Consider the following 13,876-nt stretch of genomic DNA (forward strand, 5'->3'; position numbering starts at 1 on the left):
ACACCTCCCTCATCCTCCGCATTTTCACTATTGAGCCCCCTACCTCTCCATATCCGGCTCGCAGCTCTTGATGAGTCATTGAGGAGAAATGGGGATTTGAGCGAAAACCCTGTAGTCTGAACATCCAGTGGAAGCCGATAATCCACAGAAGCTAGAGGTGGCAACGAAATGCAGCTAATACCCAAACAATAACTATCAGCGTAGCTCCCACTAAGGTGACAAAGCCTTACACAAATTTGTCTGTTATTGTGTATAAACAGCAAACTGAAATCTCTATAAAAATGACTATGCCACAGTGTGATATGAAATCCTATAAATTTGATTTATATAAAGAAAAGCCCCGTGTATACTTCTGATGGAATGCAGTCATCACATCATGGTTGACTATTAAAATGAGATGACAGCACCTGACTCAGACATCCCAAACACTGAAAGAAAAGAGGCTTATACACAATGACAGTTAAAGTGGAATATATGAATACTGAGGCAAAAGAAACGACTTAACAATTGCTGTGAGCTCTGAAGGACATTAGTTTTTTCCACATTCTAGTCTTTTTCAGCACACACTGTCACCTGCGTATGATGCGGTTCCCATCATGACCTTTGAAAGAAACAAACCTCTTGCCCTTGATGAAGTAAAGTAATTATTTTCAGACATGTGTATGTGTGTGTTTGACATAGGAATGTCTGCACAACTGATACTTACAATACCAACAAAAATTCTGAAACAAAGCGGTACTCATTTTCATTTATTACCATAGATACCCTATCAACCAAGATTGCAATTTTTCCAGTACTGACAGAAGCCACAGTCACCTACAAGCAGAAGCTAAACATGCCAGGAAAAACAACAACCTACATGTAGAAGAGGATGGCTATTGTATCTGCAGTAAGACTTCTGGAAGGACTTTGCTCTGTTATCCTGAAATACCTGTTACAATTTTATTTGAGACACCTGGCATTGATCAACAGTATTGAGACAGACTAACTATTCTCTAAATCTTTTGCTTTTAACATACTGTTTTTCCTGGTAACAACACCTGTAACCAGCCTCTGTTGACCCTGTTCCTTCTGTGTACCAGTATACCATATACTGGAAAAAATTATAAAGACACCACCACAGCAAAACAGGACGTGCAGCACCGTTTTCAAATCAGCTGCGTTCCAAAGGCTGAAATGTTTGCAATTGCTAATGTTATATAAACACTTAAAGCTAACATAATGGAAGTAACGCTACATGTGATAGTTAGTAGGCAACTCAGCAACCATCCAGCAACCATCTGTGTCCTGTTGCCATATCAACAAAATATCATTTTAAATAATCTGCCACCACTGTCTTTGTGACTTGTGAGTAAAGAAACTTATGTTGAAGATTAATTTATAAAAAAAAAAAAAAACATTTATAAAATAATTAAATTTTTTTTTTATTATTATTACTATTATTATTGCCATTGTTGTTATAATTATTTAAGAGATTAGATTAAGTATTTTGCATTTGTGCATTTAAAAACATAATAAGGTACAACTTTATTTAAACTTAGTACAGGGATAAGGGTCATCACCAAAACCTTTTCTTCTCCAATAACTATTCCTGGCACAGGACAGAAGAGGTCATTAAGACGTTCACAAATGAACCGCTTTAAAGATTTTTTAAAAATTCCTTTACATTTCATTTTGCTTCTGAAACCCACATTTTTTAAAGAACTCTTTTGGATTTTTAAAAAACGAAACATTTTGATGGTTCAGTCTTTTAAGGGTGGTGAAAGGTTTCTTTTCATTTATCGCAGAGTTGAAGTGACTGACTGACTATTCATGTTTTGACAAATGTGAAAAAAGGTTTTTGATTGTTTGAGTGCCTTTTGCACAGGTGAGTCTGTGTTATGAAAAACGCCCTAACTGTTTTGTTCATAAAGAGTGGTGAGAGTGACTTTTCTGCTGAGAGAATTGAGCCCATCGATTGAGGAAAAATTATAAAGACAACTAAAACACACTTCATTTTGTGGCCAGTTTCTCTTTTTTCTCTCTGAAATTTTAAACCTATAACTTGTATCTCAGCTGTATTATTGTCAAGCTGTAAAATTGCTTTATTATTATCAAGTACTAAAGTAAAAATAGAAAAGCATCTAAATAAAAAACAAAGCTAATTATGTTTCTATGGGCTACTGCTGCTGATTATAGCTCTACAAAATAGCACTTAAGCGAATGATAGCATTTGCTTCACAAAATGAACCTTCGGTTTTGGAATGCTCAATTCAAAGCTTTTAAAAGCAATATTATGCTAATCGTAAAATTTTTACTTTTCTATTCCAAAAATGATTCTCCTCCTTAACTGTGTGTAGTGGCCACTTTAACATTACAGTTTTTTACAGACGCTAGGACACATTTCTCAATACTTAGTTCACTTTTGCAAAACTCTTCACACAATCCTCCTAACTGACCGTCAGCTTGGCAAAGCAGTTCATTTCACATTCAAAATGCACTACAACTACCAAAACACTTCATTCAGGTCTCAAATAACCTCATTCTTCCAGAACACTAGCAAAGGTTGACAGCCGACAAACACACTTTGTCACCCACAAAACAATGACCTAAAAAACACTAACAACATGTAGCATTACACAGTGTTTTCTTGTGTAAAACAAGGACACATCTCTGTTTATAATTTCAATATATGTTACTGGAATGAATCAGACATCATGCAGAATTCGTTAATATTTGTTTATGTATTTTTTTATTTTTTTGCACTAAGTAATCCCAAAATACAAGAATTTGTATACACACCATCCACTGATACACATACAATAGTAATGCTAATCTACTCGGTCTTCTCCATTTGGCCACATGTTCTCATCCACATCACATCTTATGTCATCTAGGGCAATACACCTAGGAAATAATCTTCTGGCATGCCAGAATTGAAGGAGTTGAAAAATTGAAGGAGTAACACCTGTGTAGATGTTCATCTACAATGAGAATAAGCTGTGGCTGGTTAAACTGCATTTTTAGATTTAAAATATGTTTCAATAAAATATTGTTGTTGAATTTTGCTGTCTTTTCAAGTTTTGCATTGTGTTATTGTTTTGGCCATAAGTTTAACAGTTTTGAAAACAGTATGTAAGCACATGCAAAATGTCCTGTCCGTACAAAGATTTTTGGCAGTTGTTGTGTCTGAGTGAGAAGATAATTCATGAAATTTGAGAGATGTAGTCATTGAATGCATTTTGTGCCAAAACAATGATAACTGATCCTCAGTTTAGCCCACATAGACTTCTGTTATGCTCACTGTGTGAGGAGTTTTGCAAACGCGACCTAAGTATTGAGAAATGTGTCCTAGCGTCTGTAAAAAACTGTAATATGGAGGAAAAAACAAGAAGCATAGAAGCATTTGGCCTACGAATATCCTGTTCTGTGATCTCACAGGACTAGCATTCATTTTCTACAGCTAAATAAATTTTCTATGGAGAGATGTCCTTTTAGATGACAACTCAATCATCTGTTGACAGTTTACTGGGGATTTGTGCTTCAGTTGGGAGATCTGTGCCATAGCTGCGTCGTTACCACAAATTTCTTTGAAACCCTACTCCATAATCTGACATGAGTCTCCCTAGAAATGTAAGTACAGGTCGACGCAGCTATTGTGATGGGAGTGCTTAGTACTGCCGATTCCTCCTGCACATTGCAGCTACTTTGTTGTCACAGTTTTGGAATTTGTCATTGAGAGAATGACAATCATTGTCTCAGTGTGGAATAAGGAATAATAATCATAGCATCAATATAAGGAGCAAATTCCTGGAGGAAGATTGCCAAAACCGGAATGGATGTGAGGAAAAGCACAAAGAAGTGGCAAAGTTTGAGGGACAAATACACAATAATTAACACCAAATGCACTAGCACAACCATGAACCCAGGCAACGCTATCAGGCTACACCAAGCCTTATAAGCAGGGCTGCACATAAGTGGTCCGCAGGTGCGCATTCGCTGTCAAAATAAAAGACGCGCACCAGATAAGAAGTTGGAACGCGCATTTACGTACATAAGATGTTCTGGAGGAGGACAGACATTTGCTCAGAACTCTTAAAGATGTCGAAGCTTTGTAAGCAATTGCTTTGGTGTTCCTCAACCGCAAAAGAAGATGATTTTTCATTTGGTCACATTGCAGGTTGTCACATGTACGAACTGGCAGAAGAGTGCAACTCTGTGTGTGTGTGTGTGTGTGTGTGTGTGTGTGTGTGTGTGTGTGTGTGTGTGTGTGTGTGTGTGTGTGTGTGTGTGTGTGTGTCTACTGCTCTGCAGGTGGTGAGTAGAGGCTTAATGAAAGGGCCAGTTGTTTTAAGGGGGTTGATTTCACAGAGAGCAGATGGATTGGGCTCTCAGTCTCTCTGGTTTCAATTTTGTCCCACACTGCTACTGTCGCCCCATTTAACAGCCAATTTCCTGCCGGCTCATCACAAACACACACAAATACACAGAAAGCGGAAAATCAGCAAAAACAGTGTGAGGCAGCAGACCACAGAGACACACAAAAAGGCAGAAGTGGAGGTGAAACAGTAAGGCATACACACAAACAAATGTTGCCGGGCAAAGTGGATAACAGAGATAGGGACATTTTTTGTGCATAGATAAACAAAAAGACATTTAAAGTACACAGTGGGTACAAACAAATACATTTAACCATGCCATCAAACACAGACAATGTTAACTGCTATGGGTAAGTGCAGCTGGACACCAAGTTTTTAATGAGCTTGGTCCAAATGTCTTTGCAGGCTGCAGTGCATGAGCGGTTGAGTAATCAAGTACATTTTGCTAAGAAACACTGACACAAACGCATTAATCCCAATTTATCACACAAACAAAGTAATCTCAATTTATCACAAGCAAAGTAATCCCAAATGACCCCTTTCCCTCTGTCCCATTATCTCTCTCACACACTGTGCTCCTGAGCTTTAATACGCTTCAGTTTCTCTGCATTCATTTAAACTCACTATTTTCTGTTTCCATTTTCACTGCTTCATCTTTCTCTCTGACAGACTGCACACTCACACACACCAACACCTGAGTGATTCACACTTACAGGAACACTCTTGCTTCGTCTTTAACTTGCTCTCACACCCACGCAAACTGACACACGGCAAGCTTTGACTACTGCACAGCATACACACATGCTACACACATGTGGAAATGTCCTCAGGACACAGCGTTTCTTATTTTAACTCTAGCAGTAGTGGGAAGTAGCTGGCCTCCAGAAAATGAACTCTGACTTTCTATCTTCACACCTTGGACAGCAGGAGATTGCAATGGCACTCTCTCTTTTTCTGTCTTACCAGTGGTGGTCAACCTACGCTCCTGTTCATGTGATATTGCTGGCAGGCTTATTTAAGACATTTCATTGTTGAGTTTTGGCTTTGCTGGACAACAGCTTGGTGTCTACGCAGTGTAAGTGAAGCAGCCAAAGTGATGTGTGGAGTCAAATTTAAGGATTTAACTCGTAACAGTAATAATGATAATAGCTTAGATTTATATAGCGCATTTCAAGAAATCCAAGGTTACTTTAGACCAGCGGTCCCCAACCCCCGGGCCTCGGACCGGTACCGGTCCGTGAGTCGTTTGGTACCGGGCCGCGAGAGTTGAGGCTCAGGTGTGAAATGGATGGTTTTCAGGGTTTTTATCGGTTTTCAGCGTTATTTTGTTATCGTTTTTATCGTTAACTCGGTTTTCCTGGGTCTTTTCACGTGTGTTATGAATAAATCTTCTTTTTTTCGGTACCGGTACTAGTTTTATTTTGTTGTATTTATCCGCGACACCTTAAAGGCTGGTCTGTGAAAATATTGTCGGGCATAAACCGGTCCGTGGCGCAAAAAAGGTTGGGGACCGCTGCTTTAGACCATTTTTTTTAAAGAGTCAACAGCCAAAGGCTTTAGTGAGTAGGTGACATTTCAAATGCTTTTTGAGTGTGTTGCAGAACTCAGGGAGGAACATGTTGCAGAGAGTGGGAGCAACAGTGCTGGAGGCTCTGTCCCAAAGGACCACAGCCTGGTGTGAGGGAATGGAGAGAAGGACTTTAACATGTGAACACAGAGTCTGAGATGGGGTTTAGGGGAACAGAAGGTCCAATAGATTTTGTGGAGCATGGACATGGCATAAATGAGGGTTTCAGCTGCTGTGTCTGGGAGTCAAGGCCAAAGTCTGGAGATGTTTTTCAGATGGTCGAAGGTGGATTTAGAGACAGATTTGATATGTGATGAGAATTAGAGAGTGGAGTCCAGAACAACATCCAGGTTGCAAACATCTGGAGATGGTGAAATGAAGAATATATTCACATTAAGGCCATGATCAGCCACTTTCAGGACGATGGCTTAGAAACAACAACCGACAGTTCGATTTTATTGTTGTTCAACTTGACAAAGTTGGTTGACATTCAGATTTTGATGTTTCCCAGAACCTGATAAGGATCAGAGGAAGGTGCTGACTGGAGTGTTTAATGCTGAGATTTAACTGTGTATCATCAGCATAGTAGTGGAACCTCAGCTCAAAATAGTGGATGGTGGCGGTAAATGATGAAAAGAAGAGGTCACAGCACAGATTCTTGGGAGACATTGCCTGACTGTACTAGACAAGGAACATCCAGGTGACATGATCTCTCCTGTCAGCAAGATATCCTGAAATCAGGAGAGCGCTACATCTGTGAGGTGAACATAGTTGGACAGAGTCAAGGAGGATAGAATAAGAGACTGCCAAAAGCTGCTGAAAAGTCCAGGAGAATGGGGATGCTGATGTGGGTCTGCAGCAAAGAGGATGTGATTTGTAATCTTGACGAGAGCAGTCTTAGTGCTGTGTCAGAATCCAAGGGTTCAAAGAGTTTGTGGCGTTGGGAAGCAGCTTCTCTTTCCAGGATTTTACTCATGAACGGAAGGTTTGACTTTGGTTATCAGGGTTCAAGTAAGGTTTTTTAACAATGGAGCAAACAGCAGCTATTTGAGAGCTGAGGGTACCAGTCTAATTTCTAAAGACTTGTTGATATCTTGGCCAAGGTTTTTGGCATAGTGTCCAGGAGACAGGTGGAGTCCTTAGCTCTACAAACCAGCTCAGTAACATGAAAAACATCCAGTGGAGAGAAAGATAAAAGGCAACACTGCGGCATTTATGAAGTAGGCAGAAAGACATGCTGAGGATGGGATGAGAGTAGAGGTGAGGTGTTGTGTGGGGTAATAGCTGCTGCTCTGGTGTCCAGGAACTTGGAACAGATGACAGGGTGTGTGGTCGGCCCTCAGAGGGGTAAAAATATCCAGTTTATATGAAGAAGTTTTAATACAGGCATGCATTGATGAAGATGTTTTATTATTTTTCAAGTTAATTTTCTATATTTTGCTGGTTTGATATTCTTAATATAAACAAACAGTAAAGTAGAAATGATGGTCCTGTCAACTGCACAAACCAGTCTTTCAGACACTCAGCAGTCTTTACACATATAGTTCCAGATTTAACAGATTCAGAGAGTCATTTGTCCTGCTCTTGTTTTTCAATCCTCTCCCTTACAGTTTGTGTGCAGTTAGATCCAGTGTTGGGTTTTACCATATGCATGTGTGCAAACATGGATCCATGTACATACTGTATTGGCATATAACCTGTAAAGCAAAATGTCCCATGGAGACATTAAAATGATGCGAATTCTATTCTATTGTTTCTGCCACTGTACATATTATATGTGTTTTAATGGGATTAAGATTCATTTCAAGTGTACTGTTGTGTGCAAAGGTGTGGAGACACCAAGGTTCTTCTTCTGTTTTTTGAAATAAAGATCTTAATCCAACCACTGCAGCTTTCGATGAATTCTGAGTCTTTAAAGTAAAAAAGCAGCAGCTTTCCCACTAAAGGTCACACTGGTGTAATGTTTCACAATTTCACTGGTTGTGCAGTGGTATTTGAATTTCTCCTCATGATTTCTATGCAGTATACCAATTTTAAAACATGAAACATTTTAATTCAGAGGAAGAGCTTTTACACACATATACTTGCAAGCGGGCTCTCATTGTCACACACAAAACATGTCATTACCTTCTGTGCGGATGGTAAAGGGGGAGTCCCCCAGTCTCTTTGCTGAGAACTGCCCCCCCAGAGAGGTCATTAGAAAACACAGGCTGAAGAAGCCTATTCCCACCACGAATATCCTGCAACACAGTGGGAGGAGAGGGGAAAGGATAAAAGGGGAGTTAAGACAGGAAAAGCATATTTATCAAGATGGGCAGGTAAATTGATATTGTGGGAAAGTAGTTGGAATATAATATAATAATTATAATATAATAATAGAAAGAGAAATAAGAGAGGGAGATTTTTAAGCCACACAATGGAAAAATGATGAAAGGTGTAAAGCATGAAAAGAAAAAGTAGGATTGTACACAGATGAAAATGCCAACAATTACAGAAGACACGTTTTAGTTGAATAAAATGATTGACAGCAAAAAAAAGGAGGAAAATAGAAAGATGAGAGGATGGGAGAAAATGTGGAGAAGAGACATGAACAGAGTCAAAAAAAAAAGGAAGAAGTTCCAGAAGGCAGAGCACAAACGGAGCAGTGATCGCACATAGAAGAGAAGACTCTCGAAGCCAAAGGGCACTTGAAACAAACTAGTGTTGTGACATTACTGCTTGGCACACATCAAGAACAACTGCCAAAATAATGTGTTGCTAAGTGCGGGCAAAAAAAAAAGCAAAAAAAAAGCAAGTGATTATTAATGCAATGTGAAAGGTGTGCACAGGGAGAGAGGGCAAAAAGGCATCAAGAAGGAAGAATGGAGCCAAAAGCATTACGTTGCTAAAAACGGGTAAGAAAGTGTAATGCTAACTAAAGTCTTTGAAACAAAAAGTGGCATCAGCCAGCCCTCTGTCATAAAACGTTGTTTTGTGGCAAATATCAGATGTTTAAAATGTCACCATAAAACAGAGGGGAAAAGAAAGTGAGGATCTGTGTCGGTTCTGCCTGGTTAGACGACCATGAGAGAATGCAATCGCTGGCTTAAAAGAGTTTAAAAATCAGGTCTTTGGTGTCTGTATAATTCTTGTCCTAGTTAAGTTACTCTCTTCAGTGTATATGGATCAGAGGTTATCTCATTATGCTGAGTCTTTGGGGGAAGAAGCGAGGAAAGGCCGTCAGTGATTTTGATTCACTGGACAAAATAACAGTCAGCCTCTGTGCCTAACAAGTCGAGCCCTACTTTTAAAATGTTGCTCCACTGATAACCTCCACAAATGGGGACCCCCCCCCCTAAAAACTGGGTTAAGTGACAATAAACAAAAATAAAATAAACAGCAGTTAATTCAGCAACTTAAGCCATATTTCTAAATCATGTATATTTTGGGGGGTAAATTCTTTAACCATACAAATTATACCCATCTTAAAATGCATGATTTTGTAATATCACTATGGCAATTCACACAAATAAAATTTTTGGACAGAACTTAAAGTGGTAGAAGAAAACAAATATATGAATAATTTATATTTGCTTTTCCTCCAGAGCCAGGCATGAGTTGTTTACATGAATGCCTGGCCCACTATAAAATCTGACAGCACTTCCAGAAATGGTAAGCAGCTCCTGTCACACCAGTTTCTGAATTAAACCTCTTAATATTGAGGAAACAAATTACTATCAACACTGAGGAGGAACGACCACTTAAAAGAACATTTGCTGAGCTGATCTAATCAAAAGGGATAGAGATGATGTCGAATAATTTGTTAAGTGTACAGCTTGGCGGTTTGGCAAGCCACTGGAGCGACTCTGACTTCAAGATAGAGCCAGTGTGTCCTGTCCTGAGTCACAGAAAATGCAATCAGGTATAATCCAGCAAAGCTTCTCTTCTTTGAGAAACTTTTTTTTCCATCCTTCTTGAACACAAGAACACACTAAAACTGAAAAAGTCATATTGATCGTAGCTTGAGTTTAATGGGTTGCACCAAATACAAGCTGCTATACGGTTGAATTCAATTATTTACAGCGCAGGACACACACACAGTAATTTGTGCACAAGTACATTTTGACATGAGCCTTCCCAATCCTCCTTCTCAGCGTTATTTTCTGGCGCCAAAAGCAGGTTATTCAACAACACTTTAAAGTGATTATCACCGTGCCCGTCAAGATTACAGCGAATGGCTTGAATAAATAAAGTGTCAGGATGTTAACAGGCTTTTTGTGTGTGTAGAATTTCTTTATTGATTTACAGAACATAATCACAGTTGCTATTTCAAAGTCTCAGTATCTAACCATTGCTGCACGCTCTCATTTGTTCTGCTTTATCATTTAGCTGTTTGTCTCTCCCAGGAAACTGCAATATTAAGAAATACTAACCCCCCCCAACCCCACCCCATCTGTTCCATGCATATTATGGAATGTATTAGAACAGCTTGATCACTGTCAGAGGAACAAACTGCAACACTTCAATATGCGATGTGACTTTAAACCCATACAGTCATTGTGATCAAGAGATTATTTGACATCGCTGTGAAGCCGTGATCCGAAGATACTTACACCTGCATGGATTATGCACTTACTCTACAAGCATCTGCTCAGAAAACCAGTGAGGAAAGCAGAAAAGTCAACCCGATCTGGTACAGGCCTTTACTGAAGATGGCCTGTTATTTGGAAATCATTGTTTTTGTCAGTGCTTTGTAATATTGCGATAAGGGGGGGGGGGCAGGTGGGGCAGTGACAGTTTGGAAAAGATAAAGGGGTTACTCAGAGACAATTTTTTTTTTATAGCTAAACACAAAGGTTGTTTGTTTTTTTTAATCCACTTTATCTTTTCTTTATAATTTATCCCAGATGCAGGAATATTTTGTGTGTGTGAGTGTGCAGAGGATGAGGCAAAGGCAGCGATGTTTGTAAGAAACAGGCTAATGGAAAGAGAAAAAGAGATTTTCAGCTCACGCGGGAGTGCAGAGGCTGGTCTAATGCTGTCCTAGGGCAAACGTTTCCTCTCTTATCGTTTAGCCGTTTTTGCGAAGTGGCGTTAGGTGGGTGATATGAGAGGATTATGCCCCGGTCCTGCCTGACGAGGCTTTAATTAACAGGCTTAAAGTGAATGTTCTGCTCCTTATAATTGGATCAGAGGGAGAGATGTGCTATCAGTTAACTGGCTTCCTCACAAATATACTTATCAGATTTTGCCTCTAGGTAGATGATTTTGAAGGGAGAGAATTTCTACCAGGCATGGTAGGTAATAGGTGTTACTTGTGGTGTTTTCCAGGAAACTTTTCCTGGCACCTAAATGAGCCTAAATTCTCATAATGACTCTTAATTTGTGGAGTTAATACACAGAAACGGAACCATATAAAAATTCACTGGAGGTTATGTTTCCACATGTATCATTTTGGCACTTTTTTTTTTGGCTTGAGCCTTGGGGTATCACTTAAGGTTAATGTACTGCAACTATTGTGCTTTTTCGGGGATCTGTGCATTGACCCTGGGAACCTTCATCTCACCAACCTGCTTTTTAAGGGAAAAACATAATGGAATCTGGCATAATTTCAAATGTGATACTACACAAATCTGCAACAAGCGCTCATTGTCTGTGCTGTCGAGGTTAGTGTGGCTTTATCACAAAGCTGCTTAGCTGAATGTGTTTCTGAGTTAATGCTTGATCTACCGAGTAGATGGCAGGTGAAGTAATTCCATGCAACATGAATGTAACCATCACCCCACCCCCATCCTACTACCCCCACCCCTTTTTTTTTTTTCAAAGATTGCACAGCTTTGCTCCCTTACCCTACTACATACATGTAACACTTTCAGCAATGGAAACTGGGTATAAGGCAAATTGTAGGGAGGGGGAAGGATTACCTTAAGGATTTAAAATCTGCCACTATCAGAGAAAATTGAATAGGAAGGGCTGACAGATCTACTCAGTTGAGTATAAACTCTTTTATTCATATATAAGGAATCCTGTCCAATGCAACAGAGCCACACAGGTGTAGATCAGCGATCCACGCAATATGAAACTACAGCAAGTTAGAGCACGGTTTGCAAATAGTGCAGACCCTCTATCAACATTTACAGTCTTTATCCATATGGATTTAGGTGGAATTGATAGGAGGAACATCTGGTGTGTGGGTGTTTTGATGAGTGACAACACATGTATGCACTCCTTCCCTGCCCCCCATGTGCACATTGCCGAATTACTGTATTTTTCAGGGCTTTGCAACTCTGTGCAGCCAGAAGTTGAGTCAGTCAGAAAAACAAAGCAAAAAACAAAACAAGCAAAAAATAAAACTGCATGCTAAACATAAACGCAGCGAGGGGGGAATGCACACGATGCTGGAGGCTATAAGAAAACTGTGTCAGCTCTTTGTTCTCACCTGAACGGTTTGAACGTTACTAGACATCTTCTGACCATTATTTTAGCGTCGGTGCTGCCAGCAATCATTTTCCAAAACCAGCGAGTCCTGACATCGTTGTTAACCTCCCGACCTGGAACTTGAGGTGACCGACCATTTTTAAGTGCGTCCCATACAGCGGTCCACAGCACAACACGCCTTTTCTACAGATAGAAAAATAAACAGCGGAGCTTCTTCACCTATCCAGAAGAAAAAGTCTAAAGTTTCATTCAGTGAGCTTCTTTATCCGGGAGTGAAAATGTCATTAAAGCGTTATATTCCGTCTCCAGGCGAGCACGGTGAAGGAGAAGTCGCCGCGGGTTGCGCCGAAGCTCTGGAGTCCTTCACCAAAAAAGAAAAAAAAAAGAAAAAACGCACAAAAAATGGCGTTTGATAAAACATGTGAGGGAAGATGTTTGTTTGTCGGTCGGTATATTCGCTCGCTCTCTTGGTTTTAAAAGAGGAGAGACAGCTTCGTAGTCGATTTAACTTCGCAGCGCACCCAGCGCGAGTGTGGCCAACCAGCCAGCCGGTCTTACCGTTCAGCTCTCACGAGGCGAGCTGGCTCAGGTGAAGTGCTGAACGTCCGGCTAATCTTTTCAAAATAATAGCCCCGCCAACGAGCAACCGATTCTAACAGTGGGGACAAACACTAAAAGAAGAAAAATCCAAGCGCGAATGTCAAACATCCAAATTGCAAATTACTTACAATCACAGTCCTTCACAAACAGACACTAATGTTGCCTAATTATATTCTGAAAGGGTCTACAAACACAAAGAAACTATTAACTAGAAGTATAAATGTAAGTAAATATAGAAGAAAATAAGAATTTATTCATTTATTTATTTATTTCCCTTTAGATTTGGAAAAACGTGAGGTGATTTTTTCCTTCTCTGAAATTTTCGCTCCTTATTCATTTGGCTGTACAATACACGCTGGAGAATTTGGGCTGTCTCCCAGATGAAGTTTTTTTCTGACAATCTCATTAGCCAATTTTCCGTCGAGCATATAAATTGAAAAGCTCTTTAACAAACACACGTACTTCTTTTATTTGTGAGGTAATTCATTTTATTTCCTGTATCATTGTAGCTACCGGTGACTGACTTGATGCTGGTCCCTCGACACTGGAGCGATGGACAGGTCTGGATGGTCGAGACCCTCCGCGTCGCACTCACTTCTGCATGACGCCATCCCACAACTCTCCCATGAGGAGCACTGAAACATCGCTCCGTGCTTCACTGTCTTTTTCCTTCAGTTTGTGCAAAGTATGTACAGTTAACTGTTGCACACCTTTCCCCCACGCAGCTAATCAAAGCCCCCTGTTGTGACTCAGTCCCACAGGTGGATTTGAAAGGGTCATCAGTATTTCTCTACCCATGGGTGAAATGAGCGACGGCAGCTGTTTTGACACATTATTTAATGCCCGTGATTACAGCGGGTTATAATTACAATGTAGGCTGGGTTAAATTTCTTTAAGCACACTTTTTGCACATTAAGCTTTAGATTGCGCATTT

At 40.0% G+C, this 13,876-nt stretch overlaps 1 protein-coding gene across 2 annotated transcripts in view; it reads right to left on the minus strand.

Annotated features, from left to right (window-relative positions):
• LOC113023992 (alpha-1,6-mannosylglycoprotein 6-beta-N-acetylglucosaminyltransferase B-like) overlaps nt 1-12,943 on the minus strand; it is a 122,766-nt gene extending 109,823 nt beyond the window's left edge. For both annotated transcript variants that reach the window (XM_026170530.1, XM_026170531.1), the window contains exons 1-2: nt 12,344-12,943; nt 8,053-8,165 (exon numbers count right to left, since the gene is read on the minus strand). In XM_026170530.1, the coding sequence (XP_026026315.1) occupies nt 8,053-8,165; nt 12,344-12,411 (181 nt within the window). In that variant the 5' untranslated portion in view covers nt 12,412-12,943. The remainder of the gene's footprint in view (nt 1-8,052; nt 8,166-12,343) is intronic.
• Between the last annotated feature and the right edge of the window lie 933 nt (nt 12,944-13,876).

This window comes from Astatotilapia calliptera, chromosome 6 (assembly GCF_900246225.1).
Source record: "Astatotilapia calliptera chromosome 6, fAstCal1.2, whole genome shotgun sequence".
NCBI classification, from domain to species: Eukaryota; Metazoa; Chordata; class Actinopteri; order Cichliformes; family Cichlidae; genus Astatotilapia; species Astatotilapia calliptera.